The following is a 23,045-nucleotide window of genomic DNA, read 5'->3' on the forward strand; positions in this document are numbered from 1 at the left end:
ATTACTAGACTGAGAGAGAGAGTGTTCAGCGCAGGTAGATGCATTAGAAAATCCATTTCAATTAGAGTCTGACTCTAATTGAATTTTTTTAACTTTTTGACCTTGTTTTCTCCGAAAAGTAGTGTGGACCTAACACTACTTTACCACCTCGTTACATACAGTTCGGACCACGTTTTTGAGTGTTTTTTCATGCCCATTTTTTGCATTACCAACGTAACTCCTAACAAGTCATGTTCAAAATCCATTTCGGTAGGTAGGTAGCAAGGAAATCATGGATAATAAATAGGTATTGTTCCAAGTCTAAGTTGGGTTAAACTTTATGTTTTCCTAAGACCAGCGGGCCAATTATTGGTATTGATAGACAAAGCTATAGACAAATAAGATAAAAGAGTTATGGATGGATCCTATTGGTGGAAGCAAGTGGTTGCAATGGACAAAGGAGGTAGGTTATGGATTAACTAACGACGACTCACGAGAAACCCGATACTCCCGATACTTAGTTAGTTCATGATTTTCTTCCTTGGTCCATAGGAACGATTCTTTCATCCAATAGGATACCTCCATACTCCCTATGTCTCCTCTGTCTATCAATTTATATAATCAGCCCGCAGAAGGTATAATTAATCTGTTTTTCTCGGAGGTTGCAGGATTGGATAGTTGGGATGAAGCAACCAGACGTTGGTGGTGTACTGAGGTCGGTTGTAACTCTTCTTTCAAAGATAAAAAAGGATTGAACCTGCATCTAAAACATCATGAGATGAGACGTCAAGGTTTGCTCGATTGTCCAATATGCAAAATGACGTTGGCCAAACCTTCGAGTTTAAAACGACACATGGAAACACTGCATCCACATGGTGCAGCAGAGCAGCCGCATGTAGAAGGTAAATTCAAGTCAGCTGGTTCATGTCAGCTAGTTTCGTCATTCTAGGCTTTTTCAGCTTGCGAGCTTTCGCCGCATGTACCTAAAGGATTTTGAAGTCCAGTTATTTTTCACTGTAGCTCCCCAAACTGTAATGAACCACTAGCAAACTTCAGCTACCGAAAAAAGAATACTTGTTTCTTATAAAAATGGCTCAAAAATTAGGGCGAGCGCATTAAGAAAGTATGAAATACACCATTCACTTCAACCTTCTACATTCGTCTAAACTCTTTTAGATTAAATAACTGAAATTGCTAAAACAGCGGAACTCTTCTCAATCGTATCAAAACGAGACTTATGAGAAAGCCGTAAGTGCGCATACAAATGACGTGATTTTAGGCAAGACAGCAGTAAGTGACAATATTCCTCCAGAGAATCAATGGAAACATTGCTTTCAAGTAATGTGCCACCCTCTTCTGCAAATTCCTAACCCGAAAATGCGTTTGTTGTGTGTCCAAAACGCAACCACGAAAGCATGTAGGATATAGCACTATACGGCTTTCTTGCCTCACAATAACCTGGCATGCAAATGGAAAATATCCTTTTTATGCAATGGAAATGAAATCAGTCGATTTTTAAACATCCATACGATTCCTAGGAGCCTTTTGGATGATTAGTGGCAATTTGACAAAAGAGGGAAGATTCTTTCGGTAAAATTTTCCGGTCAGAAGCTTCTGAGCCCGTTTTTTCAAAACTTCATTTTTGCACTCACTGCTCTCTTCGCTATCACGGTTGCTTAATTCCGTATTTCGTTACTATTGATATTCTGTTGAATTGTTACATGAAGAAGAAGAAGAAGAACCCCCAAGCACCTCTCCAGGACGTGGAGGCTCCTCAAGTTCCCGTCGAGGCAGAGGGAAAAAAGGGGAATCAGGTATGTAGGTTTTTAAGTGCTTAACTCATAGCGACCGCATTTTGCTTTCAACCTACCATTAGCTTAATTGCAATGAAGCTCTTGCATGTGTGGGGAATTTGCGATTCAACCTCTTTTTTTTCGTAAAATTCTGCGAGAAACACGATGGGGCCACTATTTCCTCTGATTCAAACTCCAAAACTGAAAAAAAGTTCTCAAAGTTGAGGCCGTAACAAACTGATTTAATAACTACGTCATTCGATATAACATCGGACTCTTGGTTCAAACCAAAACTAACTAACATAACCTAATGTGTGAATTCTTCAGGAATTCTTTAAAATTTAGTCAGTGACCGGTCATAAATCAACACTAAAGACTCGTTAATTACGAGAACTTTTGATTGTAAGAAACACTTGGACTTATTTTACCTCCATGGTGCAAAGAGCCCGAATTTATGACTAGAACTGCGTATTTTCATGTTTATTTCGTCACATTTTAAATTTCAAGGGGTGCTAAAAGAAGAAAATTTTACGGAAAAACCAAGGGAGCCACTTTTAAAACCTCAAAATTTTGTATAAACAGCGTTATAAGCTTTTGGAGTTTCCAAATTATGTCCGACCTCTCCAATTGACTCGATCCATTGTGCGCAGTACCTAGGGCTGTTAGAGCCCCCCTCCCTTCCTAAAGGCATCGAGTAATTCATCGGCATCCCCTAACTGCCTGCTTAACTAGTTTGTTATAATGCACATGTTAACACTGTACTCTCGAAATTCATGAATTCTCGTCAACGGTGGAAAATTGATTATGATTTCGACCCGAATCGAGTTTTTTCGCTCTCCTCGAAAATAATAACTTTTCACTTCGAGTCCCTTTCTCCGAAGCCCGATCAGAAATAATGGAAGTTGCGTATTGTTCAGCGGTTGATCGTGTGGATTTGTCTGGACGCTTCATGCAAGGACGCTGGTGGTGTTACGAGGAGGGTTGTACTAAAAATTTCAAGCATCAAAAAGATCTCCGAAGGCACTTGCGAGACCAGGAGAGTGTTCGTCGAGGTGAGACCAAGTGCCCCGTCGCTGGATGTAACGCAGTCTTCTCTGACACAAGGGACTTTGCAGCGTCATGTAGATGAGCAGCACCCACCACCAGGTGAGTTTGGACCTCTAGGAGTAACGGGCTTGTTGCAAACTTTTGCTAGAGGATAGAGCAAAAATAAGAGTTGTTCCCTATAGATAATATCTCAAAAATCTCGATGAGCGCATCTGCAAACTCTGAAATGCACCGCTACTAACTTCACAATCTGCGTAGGAAATTTTCGTTATTTTAAGCTTGCCGCTTCAAAAAGGATACTACGGGCACAGGCGAACATTCCGTTAGAGAAGTCGTTCCATTCAATTCCTGCTCAACATGGCCGACGCTTCCGCGCACAAGTTGAGGAGAGGACGAGGTCAATCAAGGCGGATATCTATCAATGCGAGAAACATCTGCATTTAAATATGGCGATTGTTATCAGGTGGTTTGAATCATCGTCCCGTCACATGTGTTTTGGCGGATTGGCGTCGGCTATGTTGAATATTGCGTAGTATCCTTGTGAGTAGGGGTTGGATGAAATGACTCCTCTAACGAAATGTTCACCTGTGCCGAATGTCACTCGCTACGCGAGTGTGCGGAGGCCCAGGGGGCGCAGCCCTCTGGCTAGCCGTGAAGCGCGAAGTGCGTCCAGAACGGCTAGTACTACTATAATTCTGGTTATTTTCACTAAATAGTATCACTGTGTAAAAATCAAGTAGGCTTTTAGAAGATGTTCCATACTTATTTTCGGTGCATTCATATTCTGTTAATATGTTAGGTGAGGAACCAGGCGGTAGGCGCAAAGGTAAACGCAGCAGCAGTCAAGCGGTTGATCGTGATCCAGGTAAGTTTATGCTGCCGTGCTAAGGAAGAACGCCGTATGAGGATTCTGCTGTTGTCACATTTTCTCCGAACAAATATTTATTTTTGAGAGAGATATGCATATTTTTTCTTGAAAATTTCAGATGTTTTAGATTAAACTGTGCAAAAAATTTCAAAGAAAAAATTGAAGGATAAATGTTCAGAATTTCCTGAGATAATTCGTTTCTTATTGAAGAACATATGACAAGTCTCTGACTGAAAACTGAAGTCTCATACGGCGTTTTTCCTCAGCATGGAAGTATTCTAAAATGGATATCTACGGTCAAAGTGCCAACATACGTACATGTCGATGCGCAAAATCTCTCATCACATTCAGGTTTTTAGATGGGAGGCCTCATCATGATTTATGAACAAAATTCCGTCCGATTTGCTTGCTTTTTTCAATATTCCCTGAAAATGTTCTAAAAATTTCGAACAATATTCCTTTGTAACGTAAAACAAGACGACGGTTCCAACACTAAAACGTCGGAAAGCGTTCACCGTAGCACCCCATCAATATGTGAAAGTTGTTTTGCGCGGACGGAAGAGAGCGCTGCAAGACGCTGTTGAACTAGACGTGAAGCGTAACAGGAAACATGCATATACAAGAAATGTCTTGTCATCATAGATTAAAATATAGGGGTCATTAGTGAAGAGGTACTTTGTTTACAAAGATTTTTTTAGAACGACGACTAGAAATTTGAATGGTCCTTGAAAAAGTCATGACATGAAAGTACGTTCAGGGCCGGATATACTTACTTGCCGCCCATGGTCCGCCTGTATTTTGCCGCCCCCTTGTTATTTGTTCATTCGTTTTGAAACATCAATAAAAACCATCAAGTGAACGTGCCAGCGGGGGTGGGGTGCATAAGACGTGTTTACTCGTGTTGGAAACATTTTTTGGGAAAGCCCTGTCAACACTACTAGCAAAAATTTACCGAACTTCGCGCGAACGTTAAGTTTTGTAAACCTATCTCTGTATGGACAAGGCCTTCCATTTATAAGAAATGAACCAAAAAATTATGAAAGAACAAACATAAATGTGGTTTAATAATTTTGACTTCCGCCGCCGCGCCGCGCTGACGGCTCTGTGTTTGGCGCAATGCGTGAAGTATTCATGCAGTCTTGTAGGCGCTAAAATGTATTACATGCCGACCGCCGCGCCGAGGGTTTCTCCTTTTCATCTCACGTTCTCGTCATCATTGCTCTCTGCGCCGCGCCGTTCCAGGCCAAATTCCATGTTCGGTTTCTCTCTTAGTCTTAACTCGACTAATTAAAGGTGCTGTCTATTGTATCACAGAGGGACGACAAAATTAGAGATATACTCTCAAAAAATGAGAGAATTTGTCACCTTTTCTAGTTCGTAATTTTTTTGTCTGAATCCGATTTTTCTTTATAGCTATATTTAAAAAAATTGCAAAATTTGCCTCCATGGGCCGCAGCCCATGTGGCCAACCCCTTAATCCGGCCCTGAGTACGTTGTAAAACGCCCCTGGACGAATTCTGCATTTTTGCGGCTGTAAATTACGATGGCTCGTTTTCTTTTTCTAAAACTGAAGTAGAGCTGTAAAATGGATTTTATGTTTTATTGGGCAGATGACGAAGGCGTGGAAGGAGGCAGGTACGAGTGCGATAGACCCGGATGCACGAAGGCTTATGCCACTAAGGAAAAGCTCCGAAAGCACGTTAGAAATCACGAGGTGGTCGATGAAGGTAGAACAATCTGCTCCACTTGCAAGAAATCATTTTCCTCAAGGTCAGTCAAGAGGCGCCACCAAGCATCAGCAGGGCACGTCCAAAGTGAGTGTACTTCAGATACGCGTTTCAAACTTGCACAGTCGTGTACACTGCCGTGCTGAGGAAGAACGCCGCATGAACATTCGAGGGTTGCCGAATTTATTTTGATAAAATGTGTATGTTTGAGGAAAGTTATGAATATTTTTCCTTGAAATTTTTAGGAACTTTAGGTGGCATTATGAACAAAATTATCTAAAAAATTGGAAGGAAATTGTTCATCAGTTTACCAGGAAATTTGTGTTTTATCGAAGGGAGTTTGGCAACGCCTGAAGGTTCATACGACGTTTTTCCTTAGCACGGCAGTACAAAAATGATGCTGTGCAAGGGAATCCAATATCATGAACGCGATGCTACATAATGTCAATTTTCATATTATTTTCATAAACTTTCAAAATTCGTCTAATTTCTTTTAGATGAAATCACTGAAATAGCTAAAACAGCAAAATCCATCTTAATCGTATCAAAACGAGACGTATGAGAAAGCCGTAAGTGCGCAACAAATGACGTCGTTTTAGGCAAAACAGCCTTGAGTTGCATCATTCCTCCAGAGATCCAATGAAAACAGAACTTTTAAGTACGGTGCCGCCCTCTTATGCCAATTTCTAACCTGGAATTTTTTTTTTTTTTTTTTTTTTTTTTTTTTTTTTTATTGAGAGTTTAGTGGCTTTATTCCTTTAGGAATCTACAGCCATCTATAGGCACTATTTATTGTCCGAAGACATCAGGGAGTTTGGTAGACATCCATGCTCGGGCTTACAAATGGTATCCCGGGATAAGCATGTCAAAATGCCCTTGTGAACGGATTTTTATTTTAACCATTTTAAGTCATCAAGGGTGTCCTAAAACTTAGGTTTTGGGGAATTTTAGCCCCCCAACCCCCTCCGCCCCCCCTCAGACCCCCAAAAACCGCTTTTTGGGGCTATTTTTGACTATGCTAACGTCTTTTCCTCATAACTTTCGTAATTTTCGGTAGAATTGAACCAAAATTTGTCAGAATCTACATCAATTAGCTTAGTTTTTGTAGAAAAAAATTCATTATCATCGGATAATATTTTAGCTTCTAAAAGACTTCGTAAAATTTTAAAAAAAAATCATTTTTTTCCTTTTTTCGCGCTAGGTGACGTATGGAAACGAGGACACAAACAAAAATTGCCTCTAGTCTTACGTTATACATCCAATAAGATACAGAAAAAATTTCGTGTTGATCGGAGTGGTGCGCCATACTTAAAAACGCAATTTTCTAACCTCAAAACGGCCAAAATGCCACCATAGCCTCCTTTGATGACTAGGCGTGGAGAAATATGTAGAGAGAAACATCCGGTTTTATCGTCTCACCTCTTAAGTGATCCACTTAAGTACCTTGAGCCAAAATTTCGAGTTGATCAGAGTGGTGCGCAACACCCAAGCACGCAATTTTCTAACCTCAAAACGGTCTAATTGCCCATTTCGGCACCCATTATCACTCAGTGTCAAAAAATAAGAAGAGGGACATCCGGTTTTATCATCTCACCTCTTAAGAGATCCACTTAAGTACGTCGAGCCAAAATTTCGAGTTGATCAGAGTGGTGCGCAACACCCAAGCACGCAATTTTCTAACCTCAAAACGGTCTAATTGCCCATTTCGGCACCCATTATCACTCAGTGTCAAAAAATAAGAAGAGGGACATCCGGTTTTATCATCTCACCTCTTAAGAGATCCACTTAAGTACGTCGAGCCAAAATTTCGAGTTGATCAGAGTGGTGCGCAACACCCAAGCACGCAATTTTCTGACCTCAAAACGGCCAAATTGCCCATTTCGGCTGATTTCGGCACCCATTATCACTCCGTGTCAAAAAATAAGAAGAGGGATATCCGATATTATTGTCCTACCTCATAAATTAGACACTTAAGTACATTTAGCTAAAATTATGTGTCGATCGGAGTGGTGCGCAACACCTAAGCACGCAATTTTCTGACCTCAAAACGGCCAAATTGCCCATTTCGGCCGATTTCGGCACCCATCATCACTCCGTGTCAAAAATAAGAAGAGGGATATCCGATATTATTGTCCTACCTCATAAATTAGACACTTAAGTACATTTAGCTAAAATTATGTGTCGATCAGAGTGGTGCGCGACACCGGAACACGCCGTTTTCTTGTTAATTTAGTTACTAAAATTTGCCAGTACTCAGTGCACTACTACGTAGGTACCTATTATTGAAGTTTGGAGGAGGGAACGCTTCTACGTGTGGGATGAGCGAGCACCCTACTGTCATATAATTCCTGGGAGTTCAGAGGTTTCGTTGAGTGATCGGGTCTGCTACGCGGTAGGGTGCTAAAATGAACTTTGAAATGTGCATCATGCACTTTTCAAGCGGGCTCGTCGCTGACATACAGTGATAATGAATGCCGAAATGGGAATTTTGGGAGGTTTCAGGTTAGAAAACGGCGTGTTCCGGTGTCGCGCACCACTCTGATCGACACATAATTTTAGCTAAATGTACTTAAGTGTCGAATCTATGAGGTAGGTCAATAATATCGGATGTCCCTCTTCTTATTTTTTGACACGGAGTGATGATGGGTGCCGAAATCGGCCGAAATGGGCAATTTGGCCGTTTTGAGGTCAGAAAATTGCGTGCTTGGGTGTTGCGCACCACTCTGATCGACACGAAATTTCGAGCTAAATGTACTTAAGTGTCTAATTTATGAGGTAGGACAATAATATCGGATGTCCCTCTTCTTATTTTTTGACACGGAGTGATAATGGGTGCCGAAATCAGCCGAAATGGGCAATTTGGCCGTTTTGAGGTCAGAAAATTGCGTGCTTGGGTGTTGCGCACCACTCTGATCAACTCGAAATTTTGGCTCGACGTACTTAAGTGGATCTCTTAAGAGGTGAGATGATAAAACCGGATGTCCCTCTTCTTATTTTTTGACACTGAGTGATAATGGGTGCCGAAATGGGCAATTAGACCGTTTTGAGGTTAGAAAATTGCGTGCTTGGGTGTTGCGCACCACTCTGATCAACTCGAAATTTTGGCTCAAGGTACTTAAGTGGATCACTTAAGAGGTGAGACGATAAAACCGGATGTTTCTCTCTACATATTTCTCCACGCCTAGTCATCAAAGGAGGCTATGGTGGCATTTTGGCCGTTTTGAGGTTAGAAAATTGCGTTTTTAAGTATGGCGCACCACTCCGATCAACACGAAATTTTTTCTGTATCTTATTGGATGTATAACGTAAGACTAGAGGCAATTTTTGTTTGTGTCCTCGTTTCCATACGTCACCTAGCGCGAAAAAAGGAAAAAAATGATTTTTTTTTTAAAATTTTACGAAGTTTTTTAGAAGCTAAAATATTATCCGATGATAATGAATTTTTTTCTACAAAAACTAAGCTAATTGATGTAGATTCTGACAAATTTTGGTTCAATTCTACCGAAAATTACGAAAGTTATGAGGAAAAGACGTTAGCATAGTCAAAAATAGCCCCAAAAAGCGGTTTTTGGGGGTCTGAGGGGGGGCGGAGGGGGTTGGGGGGCTAAAATTCCCCAAAACCTAAGTTTTAGGACACCCTTGATGACTTAAAATGGTTAAAATAAAAATCCGTTCACAAGGGCATTTTGACATGCTTATCCCGGGATACCCTTTCACGGATTAAGGCCGAGCGAATTCTGCTTACAGATCCACTCGTCAGTTCCATGAAAATTTGTCGCCACCACCGGGATTCGAACCCGGGACCTATTGACCTAGAGTCAGACGCGCTAACCACTAGGCCAACCTGGCCGGCTAACCTGAAAATTTGTTTGTTTTGTATCTAGAACGCAATCACGAAAGCATGCATAAGATAGCACTTGCGGCTGTCTTGCCTAACACTAGCTTAACTCGAAACTGAATATTTCCCTTTTTATGCAATTGAAATAAAATCGGTTGATTTTTAATCATCCAAACAATTTCTAAGAGTCTTTTGAATGATTAGTGGCAATTTTCCAAAGAACGGAGGCTCATTTTGATTAAATTTTCCGGTTAGACGCTTCCTAGCCCGTTTTCTCAAAACTTCATTTTTGCACTTTTTGCTCTCTTCGCTATCCCAAGTACTGTTCCAAATACTTTCACTTTTCTGTCTCCTCTTTTTCAAGCACCATCACCACCGAGAGAACCAAAACCATTCCAATGCCCTTATTTTCAATGCGACAGAAGTTATGCCAGACAAAATACTCTGAATGAACACTTGAAATCCCACGAAGGAAAAGCTGATTGCCCTTATTGCTCCAAAAGTTACGGAAGACCGGAAGGAATGCACGAACATGTAAGAAAAAAACACCCTGACAAGCCCGACCCAAGGGATAAACACAATCCAAATTAAAAACCAACAATATCATTTCCTAAGGAACACTGTGATAACCATGATGGGTAAGTTGTGCTGGTCACAGAATCGTGTTTTGATGCTGATGTAGCCTGGCTAAAAATAATAGGATCGGTACGAACGGCAACTTTCTACGTTCAATATTACCTGAGAAATTGTATTTTGAAAAGTCGCGTTTTTGAAGTCATCTACCGTAGTAGTGAAACCCTTAGTTTCTTCCAGCCTGCTGTCATCCGAGTTTAATTTTACCGTCGATTTTCAAAGTAACCAGTGCAATTGATGTTGTCTCTGGCAAATGTGCGTCAAACTGACCAATGAGAGCAAAGTGGAAGGAGCAGTTCTTATTCTTTTTAGCTAATCTACAAGAATCAAGCTCCTAAACACGATTCTATGACCGGCGCATCTTACCCATTTGACAGCATGTAAAAAGAGATAACAAGATCTAGGGATCCAGAGACTAAACGAGGAGAACATCTTGAAGACTGCCTGAAAGCACTCTTTGCTAACCACTTATCCCCACAGATTGAGGGGCTTAAAGGACAAGGTGCATAAGTGCGGTTTTTGAAAAAATTGCGATATTAACGATTTCGAGTAGAACTAGTCCTAGTTCATATTCTGAGAAAAATTCGCTCTCAAATTCCGATTTTTAAGCATCAAAAAGTCAATTTGAACTTTCTTCCCGCCGCAAGAATCCATGTAATTTCGAAACTATAAACACGTATTTATTGAAATAGCACAAACTGCAGCACTTAATGCGCCTTGTGCTCCAAGTTCACTACTCTTTACTAAGTAATTACATATTTGCCAACTCAGAGAACAGTTTTTTAGCTACGATTTTAATTACATTGACTGATAACATAAAAAATTCAAGCAGAAGATTATTACTTAGCTACAAATAACTAAAGAACATTCACTCCGATATCGATGGCCAAAGTGCAAAACCACGTATCTCCGTTTGCGAAGTTGCAGATTTTACGTCCTTCCTGCAAAATATTCTGCAAAATTTGAAGTTGTTTGATTTGCTCGTTTCTCGTCGAAAAAATGAAGTAGAAGCACAAATTTTGAACACCGCAATGAATATACGTCATTTCGCACTTAAATTATCGATGTGCTGAAGGTTCTTTGTAACATTTACTCTCCCATTCCTGTAGACACTTCTTTTTCGAAGCATTTATAATTCCACGACATCTTTTATAACTGTGGGCTTTGGTGACTATGTGTTATATCTGGTTACTACTATATACTGTATAGCATCATAATTACTCGTTATTTGGTTAAAAGAAAACGTTGATGTTCTCCTTCATTAAATTTCCTTCCGTTAGGCACATTTGTTGTGTTTGAATTGTCTAGAATTGACAGAAACTGTCTTGGCTAATGTATTTACATTCCTTCCCTTTCTTTTATTATTATTTGGCATTTTTTCGGCAATAAAATTATCTTCTTCACTATAAACATATTTTTATTCCGTGTCCAACATAAGATGAAGGTGTAATTTCCAGCTTTTCACATTTTGAGAAATCCACCTTTATTTTAAACTTCCGAGTCAATCCGGCATATGATTAGTTTAAATTGTCATATTTGCGCACAAATTCGCCACTTTTTGGAAAAATTGTTGAAGAGCACCAACTCGGGCGGCCTGGAGCTGGCAAATTTTTTCAGTCACAATAATGGATCAGACCTAGGCCGACAAAAAACCAATTTTCAGCATGACGACGGCAAAAAATTGTAATTATGTAGGGGAAAAATGGTTTAACAAGAATTTCGTGGAAAAATAAATTAATTTATTGTTTATTAATAATCCACACTATAATTTACGCAATAGCCATGATTGTTTATTTCACAAAATCTCACCACATTTAATAACAAAATTGAAAGCAATGTCCTCTCCAAACACTCAGGCTGCCAGTTTTGTTGGCGGAGGCGAATCTGTATAGCAGATGAGGAAATTAGCTGCGATAGGATTCCCAATATCATACTTCTCGGCAAACTTTTCGGAATTGAATTTCGGTCGGACAGGGCTAAACACAGAAAATATTGAGTTAAAAAAGCTGCAATTCAGAACCCATTAAAGGGCAACAGAACATAATTAGGATCTGAGGTAAATAGTTGACAAAAACTCATATTAGTCATGTTGAGTGAAAGAATTGCATCAAGGTGTTATAAAATTAATTAAAATAATTAATTAATAAACATGAATCTAATAATAGTCAGTATTCCTCAGATCTAATAAAATTAGTGGTAATGACGAGTGTCTTTAAAAAATTCACGTTACTAGCTGAATAAAAAAAAAAAAAAAAAAAAAAAAAAAAAAAAAATTAGTATTAACCTCACCTGTTTACAAAAGCTTTTTCAGAGAAACTTATTGTATGTCTCCAAGGCTGCTCATAAACCAAAAATACCATTCTATGATGACCTGTTTGGAAAATGAGGTGAATTAAAATAAGCAAATATTGTTGGCAAATAGTCCAGTGTGTCCAGTGTTGTAGTTATTTGTCTGACCCTAGTTATGTAGCTCTTTGTAAATGGAACAACTTCTTTAGGGGGGGGGGGGGGGCAATAGAAATTCATCTAAACGAACAAATCAAACTCTCAGTATACTTCATTGGAAACGTTGAATGTGTCTCTTTCATGCTATCAAATCGGGAAACGTTTTTCCATCAGTTTTTTCTTCAGTCTCATTCAGTACAATTTTCCATGGGAGAATTTTGAAGAAAATCCATTTTTATATCTCAAAACATAAACCTACCGTATCCATAAGACGATCCAGGTCCTTGATAAGGTACCACCGTCTCTCCAGAAGAAATATTATAAGCAGGTATATTAACCTGTATCCAGTGTACCCATTCACGTTCTGTATGATTTTTCTGCGTCGGAACATCAAGTCCTAAAAAAAAACCGTAGCATATCACTATTGGCTTTGAGGCTTTGAGTTGCAACCAAGTTTGCAAGCTGCTTATCTACCTTCGATTAAAACAATGTTTTTCATAATATGACGACTAAACTTATTTGAATATGTTACGATGATGCTTAATAGGAACCTTACGAGAGATTTTGTCTTTGTAGCGCGGAGATAAACAAAAACAGCGTGTTTAAAGTTCAGATGACATGAAAAAACAAGGGGAGAAAAACGGGAATTATATGGCTAAAAATACATAATTAAACACTGGAACGCCTCGGCTTGTATTGTGTATTTAATTTAACGCGTGCAAGGAGTAGACACATACTCACCTACAACAATTAATGTGTGGAAAGCGTCCTCTCGACATGTATAGTGTATTGAAGTGGGTTCTAATCCCAAATCCTCCGGAGTAAACTCATTACCTACCGTGACTGATTTATTCCCATACATCATCTGGAAATCATTCAAAACAGAGTAACGAGGTATTATGAAACATTTGCACATGATGTAAATTTTCTGGCCGATTATGAACTTTAGCCCATAAAAGGATCCAAGTACATATTTGTCAATATAGAGTAGAGCATGTGGTCAGGAATTAAGGTAGGCTGTAAATTAGTAAATTCACGTTACAATGCAAACATACTCGTGTAATTAACTTGAATATTACCCATATATGGACCGCGTTAAACAGAAAGGAACCAAGCCATAGCAGCTATTGCCAAATTTTATCGGACAATTTAATTTTTTACATGAAAACGGTTGTGCGGGTTTGTGTGCTTTCAGTGAATTTTCTCAATAATACAAAGCAAATTCCTTAACATTTTCAAAGGAATCTGCATAGACGTTCTCTCGTAAAAAATGCAATTTCCCTGTGAAATTTGGCAATAGATGATGTGGCTTGGTTCCTTTCTGTTTAACGCGGTCCATATAGTAATCGTAAAGAAAAATACAGTAAAATGTCCAATACTTCAATCAAAAGGCGATAACTTCATACTTCTCTTCTGCTTTAAAATAGTTCGAATGTAATTTCTGACTAATCAAATGAGATCAACATGCTACTTAAAAATGAATATAAAAACAACATGTTTGGTCACCGTATTTTCCAAATTTTGTCAGATTTTGACTATATGTATAAAGCCGCTTTTAAAGCGCTCTCTGGCGCTCTGCGACTCCTAGCCGCCAAAATCCCCTATCCTCCCAAAGCCCTTCAGGGAGTTCGCAAACCCTCATTTCTTCTAAAACCCCCTGTCGCCACTCTTTCACTGGGCGTCCCCTTCGCCTCCTCCCAGGATGTTTTGACAGTACATCGTCAAAATACGTAGCTTTTCGATTCGGCTTATTGATTTATCAATTTATCTCACAAGTTGACTAAGTCTTGTCCAATAAATACAAATCTGAAATGTATCGAATCAATTTTACAAAGATGCTCACGTTAAGTACATAATCTGGGCCAATCCTGAGCAGATCTGGAATAATTAGGTGCTTCCGGAGTGAATCCTGGAGGTTTGGGAGAGGTGTGCTAACTAAGAGAGCATCCTGTTCCGTTGTTGTGGGTACGGAGACGCAACTAACTAGTGTCCAAATTCCAAAAATCAAGGAGCTTTCGTAAAGAGGCATTCTTACTATCCGCTCGAATATTTAGAATCAAAATGGCAACCATTCAATTAACTTAGGACGAGTGCTATAAACACAGTCGTCATAAGTTACTTTCCATGTTTTCATCATTATATAAGTATATTTGGGTTTAGAACTGTTTCTCTGCAAAATTTTTCTCATCGTTAAAATTATGGATTCAATGTTAATATCACTAATCGTATCCAAAGGACGACAATTAGCCATTTAGTCATTACTATTAGATATAAGGTTAATACCGAGGAGATTTGCAACGTATTCATGGGACTTTACGTGTATATTATGTCTTTAATTTTACCTATTGTCCCTCCGAAATAGGAGAAAAACTTATTCTCGAATCTCAACCTTACTTTCGCCTAAAATACTCAGAATTTAGTTAAACAAATAGATACTAAATAGACTATAAGTTAAACAAAAATCGTACCAATTAAATAATTTTATATCATAGTTGATGCCGTATGACAGCGAACACTTCATTCAGTTTCAATTGCTCTGTGGAGCTACGTTCATATTCTATTTTTGTAGTTCAAATTTAGTGTAGGTGATCGGACTTAAACTTTCAGGACATGAAGCAAAATTTCCTGTACTGACTCAAAATCTTAACTTTTATTATTTTTTTAAAAAACTTGCGTCACTTTGTTTAATTTAAATTTTATTCGTGGGATCGTAGTTTAAAATTTAGTATCCTACAAAGTTGGTGATGATTTCAGAGTGTAACATTACTAACACTATAATCATAATAAGAATAGGATGTGGAATTTTGACTTGCACTTGCCTGCCAGGTCACAACAGGGACGCAGAAAATTGCATTTAAAATGTTTCATATTAAATGAAGTCATGAAGAATTCTTCTCCTACGAATCACTATGAATTAAGCACGTTACCATCACAATGTTTGATTCTCGGTCGCATGTCAAATCTACAAACCACGAGGCAAGCAACGGTGATAGCATCTATGATGTGTTATCTGGATTTGATACACATCAACAAAGTCGGTTGTCTAGACTCTACGATGGATTTGTGCGTAAGTGCATCGTCTCTGAAAGGTTTAATCTCACAATCATAATATGTTTATCTCTGTACACAGTGACGCTAACATTTTCAAACCGTGAGTAGTATTAAGAAGAGAGTATCCAACCATTATATTGTGACTATAGGAAGAGTGGAACTACCTACGAACACACTTGAGTGCAAAATTTATTTATAAAAAATTCAACGTTAATGGAACGCATCGCGCAAGAAGAATGATGACGAGCCAGCGTTAGGCTGCTTCAATTAAAACAAGCAACACTGGCGTCGAAAGTCAAAGGAATATGGGGAAAAAAACATTTTCACCGCGATCGATTCGTGCGAACATGACTAATAATTTACTCTCACGCGCGCGCACCGCTTGCGATTTCAGTGAGCAAATCGCCGCACCTGAAATCCACTTAGCGCTGTTTCGATGGCTCTGTGGAGCTCAATATGTATACATTATATTTTTGTGGTTCAAATTTAGTATAAGTGAAACTTTTAGGATATGCAGAAAAATTTCCAGTGTTAACTGAAAATCTTGTTTTTTATTATGTTTTAAAAAACTTGCAACCCTTGGTTTAATTTCAACTTTATCCGTAAGATCGTGGTTTAGAATGAGGTATCCTGCGAAGTTAGTGATGATTTCGTAATGTAAAATTACTAACCTTTGTTCATAAGTGCATCGTTTCTGAAAATGTTTAGAAGTCTTACCAGCATAATATATTTATCTCTGTATACAGTGACGCTAACATTTACAAACCGTGCTCCTCAAAGATCAACGGGTGATATTCTTGACAGATTACAAGAAGCTGACATTGTGGATGACATAATTCAAAGAGCTCCTTATGAGCCATTAGAGGTAATTCTTCTTCCTATACTCGTACTTTATTCATGAGCGCAGATGAGGTGGCTCCCCCAGAAATCTGGAGACCCCAGAAAAAGTTATGACCATATATAAGCCACCCATGAAAGGTAAACCCCCAAAAGAGTCATTCGCACTCCCCCCTCTCCCATAATCGGCCTTTAGCAATGCACATAATGTTATCCAGGATTCCAGGAATAATTGATCGAAAATTACGAATGTTGTAGGTATTCGTTACTTTTTCTATTGGCGCAAAGAAGCGTGGTGAAACTCTCTTCTCTTTTATTTTTTAGATTACCGGTGAAAGGGGGGTTATGCTTTGTCAGAGTAGCTAGAAGCACTACATCTAATCGCTATCCAAAAAATTTGAATTTTTTTAAAAAATGGTCTTTCCGACAAGATTTCTATAGTCATTATTTTCATCACACATCCAGCCCAATGAGTCTGCGTATTTTTTCTGCCTGCTCAATTCTGAGGGGACTTTTTTTGTCCATGCCATGATAAAAAAACAGTATTGAATCAAATAATAATCTTTAAATCATTTCTATTATGATCTCAAGGAATTAATTTAAAAACTCAAGGACGATAGTATGAGGATCTGATTACACTTTTATTAGTGATTTTAACAGTAATTAAACTATTCGATGAAAATTGTTGCTCGGTGCTGCGATAAATTGTCAGTGCTTTAAATTAGTGTTTATCAACTTATACTGGCAGGTTCATCATGGAAATTGGACCGTTGATTTCGGAAACGAATTACCCATACAAGCCTTTGACATGCAACCGCAGGTCAGGTGGCCCGCTCCAAATGGAACAATGTATACATTGGTTGTTGTAGGTAATATCGTTTGCAATTTTTCTGCATGAATTTTAGGGTTGTCCAAAAAAACCAAAAGTTCTCAAAGTCTTGCGCCGCGGGTATTTTCCCATGTCTCAATAGAGTATTTTAAAAATGTCAGCCTCTTAGGTGAAGTCTACACAAACGTGTCGAAAGGGAGAACGTGCACGAGTACGATGTCATCTATTCTGATGAGCTAAAAATTATATTAGTTCAAATTGGGGGAAACAGACCTTGGGCTTCAGACTCGATGTTTACGTTTCACATACGGCCAGAAGAGTAAAGTCTTAGATTTTTCGGGGGGAGAAAAAATGTGAGACAATTTTCAAACCAACACCTCAGACTTAGGTCATTGGGGGGGGGGGGGGGGGGAGGCAGCAAGCGGTGGAATGTCAAGTCCTTTTGAGGTCTATTTGCAAGATCACCGGTGCAAGGCCTCTCTCTCGGTTATTGGGATCCATTTTGAACTTCATTTTGTAATTAGGAACTACAATATTTGGATTATCCATAAAAACACTCATGTACGTGGGGAAACTAATTTTATATGCGTTTTTTCCTAAACTGACCCAGAGCTTGTAGATTCAAATTTCCAAATGTAGTCCTATTCATCCCTCAAGCTGGCGACATGGTCGAACCAAAAATAACCAAAAAAAGCATAGACATACGTGATCTTTTACGTGTTGATAGGTGATCTTTTGCCCTGGACAGCAATTGTACATATCCATCCCTCCTAGTTTTGAGAGAATCTGAAAAAATCGCCTTTCAGTGTACAGCCACATTGCAGCAGACAACCCACCCATTGGGGAGGGGGTGGGGTATAACCTTAAGTACCTGATTAGGACATGAGTACCTGATCATTTAACACGGATGGTGTATTATACGTATTTTAAAAACCTAACTCCGGCGAGTAAGTGTATATTTGGCATTACTTTTAATTTGTAATAGGACCAGATGTACCCCACAGAGACAAGCCCGAACAGAGAGATTGGCTTCACTGGCTTTTGGGGAATATACACAATAACGACACAACGAGTGGTGAATCACGCGCAGATTATATTGGAATAGAGAGACCTTTATATCAACCTGGTAGGTACAGCATGAATCTGCAACGGTTAATTCGAATAAAAAAAGCCTCGCAAGAAAGTGACAGGTCAGTTTCAGTTATAGTTTGTTGAAACGCTCAAACCTTTCGATGTTCTTTCTTTTTCGACGGCATTGGCGTCTCCTCGCTTTGATACTAATTATTAAAGCTGGCCATGCGTCTGACATGGTGCTTTTGGGATTAAAAACGTTGTAGAAAATATTCTCTGATGCATTTCGTTCTCCAAAGAAAAAAAATTGGAAAGTTTTCCCCATTTTTGCTTAAGACATGTCCGTTTATTTGCCATTTTGTCATATGCGTTTGCATGGTCTAGTATGACCCCCTCTGGGTCCCCTCTAAATTTAAAAAGTTCTCAAATTCGGCGCCCTTCAGGCGGCAGCCAATCCCGTGGGAGCACTCTCAAACCCAGAAAGTGACGCCATAGGTGCTACTTTCTGGTTGGTTGAGAGTGCTCTCAGTTTGTTTTTGGCTCGTTACCTGGATGTGCAAGTAGGTCTTTGTTGCACTTGATATTTTTCCCTTTTTGGGGGTAATCCGCAAAGATTACCCCAGTTTATTCATCGGACGGGTCGGCGATGTTCTTGTAGAGTAATTTTCGGTCACGCCAAACTTTTTGTGTTTCCTGTTCATTTTATCCCTTCTTCTTCATTTGTGGCATGTGGTCTGAGTCTCGTCTAGCCCGGCAGCTCAGCAGTTTCTGTTAGCCACATCGCTTCAATGGTGTAGGATGAATAATGAGTGGATGACAATAATAGACTGTAGAATAAAGTGAGAGATATCCTTATTGATTTCCTCTTGAATATTGAAATATACGGGACCTAACAGACTGTTTAATTATTTTGATAAGTTAAAAGTTGTTATTTTATTCAGATTTCTAATGTATGTGATTTAACTTTATTTTCAATAACTGTTTCTGTTTGGATTTTGTGATAGGAACGCATCGAATCGTTTACCTTTTATACAAGCATCAGGACAATCAAGAAGTGTTTTTCTTTGCCTCAGTTATCAAAGGACGGTGAGAATTTTACATATTATAGGTCTCCTTCTTTTAAGGTTTCAGGATATTTTGTCAACGTTTTTTTGTCCACGCACCTTTTTTGTCCAGTAGTTGACGCCCACACGTAAAATAAGCAGCGGTGACTTGGTCCAAGCGTTATATTTTAAGCGGTATGTAAAATTATATTGACAATATGGAAATGAGAAATTGAGAGAGGAGGAGGTGTTGTTATGCGGTTGCTCATTTTCTAAATGAAATGTTATTACTTTCTCCTTTTGAATCATCTTTTTAAATTCTCATTGGTGAATATTTGGTTTCATTTCTATCCTTAAAATATTCGATGTACAATATACCTTATATATGTATAGGTACTTTTTTTATTTTTTTAATTTTTTCTTTACGAAATTATTACTTCATTTTGAAGACAATTATATTTTTAAAACGCGACAAATATTTGCAAAACCTTTTCCAAGCGATATGAATCTCAATGAGCCGCAGTTGTGCCGACAGAAACTGCGAAAATGAATAAAAGAGGGAAAAGAAGCGCGCAATATTTAGTTTTAACCCATTTGTATATCGATCTTTTAGAGTCAAATACGTCAAATTTTGAGCGTTTCGTTGCGCGTACACCTCACTGCAGCACAATAAAAGCACAAAATGTAAAAGAAAAAATTAAAGTGCTTTGGAAATCATTAGGTTTGACACGGAACCACCAATATTTAAAAAACACACATTATATTACTATTCTCCTTTGATAAATTGATACATATTTTCCCCCATCAATTTAAATGAGAATAATCAATGCAGAGTGTGCAAACATTTCAAAATCACGAGTTAAAAAACGCTGACTACGCGAGTAGAAATATTAAAGCCTAACAGAGCGGAGCGGCGCGGCGCGGCGTGCTGCCAGCGCGAGAGGCTCACTAGCGCCTACAAACCTAAGTGGATACTTCACGTATTGCACAATGCTTGAAGTATCCACTTAGGTTTGTAAGCGCCAATGCGCGCTTCGCGCTGGCCGCCCGCCCGCCGAACGGCGACGCCTGAAGCGAGTATTTCACAACAGAGGTATTGCACAGTATTATACGAAATTGAACGTATTAAGAATGACAGGCATCCTTCAAAGGTACAGATCTTCCCTCGCAAAATAAATCAAGATACTTATCGTACACAGGAAAAATCTAACAGCCTTTAGCTGAGGCAAATATAGAGGTGTATCCGGTTCAGGTATAACAAGGTGGGAATTTCTTGAAAGATAATTAAGTCCTGTTACACCAAAGAGAGTTTAGTGAATTTTGTCTCATGGAATTGACGCTCCCCCATTTTTACCAAAACTCTCCAACTATATATTATTCTCCGTTGGACCAAACAGACGAAACAAAAAAACAAGGAAACCCTCATTCTTCCCAGACATTATACATTTTCATCCAAGAACTTCGTGAGCAATTATCGTTTGTATTTACATGTGGGCCAATTAACTTTGGGTCTCAACTGGCTCGTGGACCAAAACTCCCGAGCCGAAAAAACACGTGGATGTGAATTACTTGAAAAAACAGGTGCGTGGACAAAAAATCTTTGACGAAATGTCCTATAACCTCTTCTCAAGATCTTCGTTATTTTAACGGATTTGAAAACTTCAGAGGGCTTTTGGATAAAATGGACTCACGAGGGGAAAAGTCGGGCCCGTATTTTTTCTTGATGACTAATTTTATATCTGACTTAAGAGATAAATAATTCCCTCGATCAGTAATTTTTTAATTGATTTTTTTCTCTTTTCTTTTATAGAGAAGATTTTTTCGATCGATCATTCTTCACATGTAATCTTCTGAGTAGAGAGCACAACTTTAAAAACCCACTTGCCGTAAATTTTGCTTTAGTCACCGTCGATTAATATAGAGAGGACGGTAAGTGAAGTCCTTTTCTGTTAATAGCTGAAATTGAAGAAGAGAGAAAAATCAAATTCAAGGGGGTCAAAAATAAGCCTATCATCAAGCATTTACACTACTTTCTCCCATTATCTCATGATTTCTTGAAACTATTGGTGCAATAATTATTTAATATGCGATTTTCTCCAGAAATTCCACGAAAATAAATCTCAAAAAGGTAGGATGTAATGATGTTATAAAAACATTTTATTTTATACCTAGGCAATAGGCATAGGCGAACTAAATTCTGAACTACTTTTCGACTCAAACACTCATAAATATATATTAATTTTCAATAAACATAAATAAGTATGGTACTACTTATTTTCGAGTAAAACGTTTTAGAAGAGCACTTTCAAACCAGCATCACTCTCTTTTCTTTGAGAATCCCAACTCGATTAGTTTTCTATAAATCTCATCACGTAAAATTGAGTTTCCAGTTTTTTGTTTTCTCTCTTTCCAGAAAGACCATGTACAAACGGTCATTTTTTTCACCAATTTTCTTCGCTAGACTGCACGAGCTCATTCACCCAGAAGCTGTAAATTTCTGCTATGTCGTGGTTCCGTGAGTTCCAGTTCCTCGGTCAATCAAAGATGTAATAAGATTTTAGCGGTCAATGCGTCGCTACTTTGGCGTAAGGGCGTATCCAGTGGCGTGGCTTGCTTTGTGATATATCGATATTTCCCCATTTGAAGTTGTGTTAAATAATCGATTATTAAGGTGTTCGTTGCAAACATCCTGTTTATCGATACTTTTTCATAGGTTTAAATGACCGATCAACCGATATATCACAAAGCACAACCACACCACTGGGCACATCTCAATTTCTACGTGAGCCCTGGAACACATAGAGTCATACGGAAAGAAGGGCTCTTGTTGAAATTGAGATACGCCCTTACGCCCAAGGAGTAACGAATTTTGTGATATCAGTTTTTACAATAAAACTACACTAATCTGGTGTGAAGGTATCTCTTCTTGTATTTTATTTCCCATCTGTACATTTCCTATCAAAAACACACTGCAGTATTGGAGACCCTTCAAATTCCTCGATACACACGGAGAAAAAAATTTCGTGTATGGGACCCGAAGTTTAATTCATATGGATCTCTGAAGTTTTCTGATCACGCATCCGAGAACTGGAGGTCGGGCTGCCGAAGTTCGGGTGACACATCGGCACTTCGGTATGTTATGTACCCGAGTACTTCAGATGTGTGACACGAACCTTTCGGTATATATCAAAGTACTCCAGATGTCTGACCCGAACTTCGGCAGCTGGATCTCAAGTTATTGGATATGTGATCCGAAAACTTTCGAAATCCATATGACCTCAACTTCGGGTCCCACGCACGAAGTTTTCTTCTCAGTGCAAAAGCTCTGTAATAATAATTTAAAGGAGGAATTTCATTTTTGTTTTTATTTTCAATACAGAGAAATGTCGTGCGCGACGCCATGTCTAGACCGGTAGTATGGTATGGGCATGGCCAAGGAATTTCGGTGGAGAGGTTGCCCATACATGCAATTTTGGAGTGGATACAAACTCTGGGAGAGGGCAACGCAGGGACGTCCTGCAAACGAATACAAAATGTTGTTATGTAATTGCCTGATAATCTTGGGGAAGATAGGCACATGCATGCGGCGTTTGGGTGTTGCAAAGTGACAGAGTGCGCCACTAGGGTGTAGCGAAAAACACTTTTTTTCGCGCACGACATTCGCTACCCCTGGAAAGTATGTGGTTGGTGCACAAAAGAGCCCACAAAAAATTTCAGCGGCCTACGATGATCCTTACCACTGGCCACTTTTCTGTCAAAATTTCGGATTTTCGACGAAAAATCGCCAAAGACGCAACCCGCAAGACATTTCTCGGGGGTTGTTCCGAGGGGCTTGGGGGGGGGGGGGTAAATTTAAACATTTTCAGGTAGATTCGGCACTATAT

General features: G+C 39.0%; 4 protein-coding genes across 7 annotated transcripts in view; 3 read left to right on the plus strand and 1 right to left on the minus strand.

Moving 5' to 3' along the window:
* LOC140224287 (protein D3-like) overlaps positions 1 to 23,045 on the plus strand; it is a 98,134-nt gene that overhangs the window by 42,462 nt on the left and 32,627 nt on the right. The gene's annotated exons all lie outside the window — the stretch shown is intronic.
* LOC109041437 (uncharacterized) lies at positions 1,701 to 11,295 on the plus strand. The gene is made up of 5 exons (XM_072297607.1): positions 1,701 to 1,793; positions 2,690 to 2,918; positions 3,619 to 3,684; positions 5,298 to 5,501; positions 9,617 to 11,295. The coding sequence occupies exons 1-5, from the start codon at positions 1,701 to 1,703 to the stop codon at positions 9,841 to 9,843; spliced, it is 819 nt and encodes a 272-aa protein (XP_072153708.1). The 3' UTR covers positions 9,844 to 11,295.
* LOC109041439 (protein D3) lies at positions 11,603 to 15,308 on the minus strand. 3 transcript variants are annotated; one of them, XM_072298566.1, is made up of 6 exons: positions 15,150 to 15,308; positions 14,174 to 14,313; positions 13,072 to 13,195; positions 12,590 to 12,727; positions 12,175 to 12,256; positions 11,603 to 11,861 (listed from the first exon to the last, which is right to left on the minus strand). In XM_072298566.1, exons 1-6 carry the CDS (start codon positions 15,211 to 15,213, stop codon positions 11,738 to 11,740), a joined length of 672 nt encoding a protein of 223 aa, XP_072154667.1. In that variant the 5' UTR covers positions 15,214 to 15,308; the 3' UTR covers positions 11,603 to 11,737. The 3 variants fall into 3 exon arrangements, with proteins under 3 accessions (XP_072154667.1, XP_072154669.1, XP_072154668.1); XM_072298568.1 differs by having other exon boundaries at positions 14,174 to 14,423; positions 15,150 to 15,296; XM_072298567.1 differs by having other exon boundaries at positions 14,174 to 14,500; positions 15,150 to 15,290.
* On the plus strand, positions 15,447 to 22,080 carry LOC109041440 (protein D2). Of its 2 annotated transcripts, XM_019057799.2 has the most exons (6): positions 15,447 to 16,246; positions 16,967 to 17,087; positions 18,033 to 18,173; positions 19,123 to 19,204; positions 20,972 to 21,090; positions 21,575 to 22,080. In XM_019057799.2, exons 1-5 carry the CDS (start codon positions 16,082 to 16,084, stop codon positions 21,075 to 21,077), a joined length of 615 nt encoding a protein of 204 aa, XP_018913344.2. In that variant the 5' UTR covers positions 15,447 to 16,081; the 3' UTR covers positions 21,078 to 21,090; positions 21,575 to 22,080. The 2 variants fall into 2 exon arrangements, with proteins under 2 accessions (XP_018913344.2, XP_018913343.2); XM_019057798.2 differs by lacking the exon at positions 20,972 to 21,090.

The sequence above is a fragment of the Bemisia tabaci genome, chromosome 3 (genome assembly GCF_918797505.1).
Source record: "Bemisia tabaci chromosome 3, PGI_BMITA_v3".
NCBI classification, from domain to species: Eukaryota; Metazoa; Arthropoda; class Insecta; order Hemiptera; family Aleyrodidae; genus Bemisia; species Bemisia tabaci.

Bases quoted from the DNA above. Each gene is read 5' to 3' on its own strand.
- LOC109041439 (XM_072298566.1), bottom strand. From the start codon at position 15,213: ATGACTTCATTTAATATGAAACATTTTAAATGCAATTTTCTGCGTCCC. The intron at 13,196-14,173 runs GTGAGCATCTTT...AATGATTTCCAG, and splicing joins GCCCAGATTATGTACTTAAC to ATGATGTATGGGAATAAATC. The intron at 12,257-12,589 runs GTAGGTTTATGT...TTTTCCAAACAG, and splicing joins TGGATCGTCTTATGGATACG to GTCATCATAGAATGGTATTT.
- LOC109041440 (XM_019057799.2), top strand. From the start codon at position 16,082: ATGTTTAGAAGTCTTACCAGCATAATATATTTATCTCTGTATACAGTG. The intron at 17,088-18,032 runs GTAATATCGTTT...AATTTGTAATAG, and splicing joins GTATACATTGGTTGTTGTAG to GACCAGATGTACCCCACAGA. The intron at 18,174-19,122 runs GTAGGTACAGCA...ATTTTGTGATAG, and splicing joins GAGACCTTTATATCAACCTG to GAACGCATCGAATCGTTTAC.
- LOC109041437 (XM_072297607.1), top strand. From the start codon at position 1,701: ATGAAGAAGAAGAAGAAGAACCCCCAAGCACCTCTCCAGGACGTGGAG. The intron at 2,919-3,618 runs GTGAGTTTGGAC...TTAATATGTTAG, and splicing joins TGAGCAGCACCCACCACCAG to GTGAGGAACCAGGCGGTAGG. The intron at 5,502-9,616 runs GTGAGTGTACTT...CTCTTTTTCAAG, and splicing joins ATCAGCAGGGCACGTCCAAA to CACCATCACCACCGAGAGAA.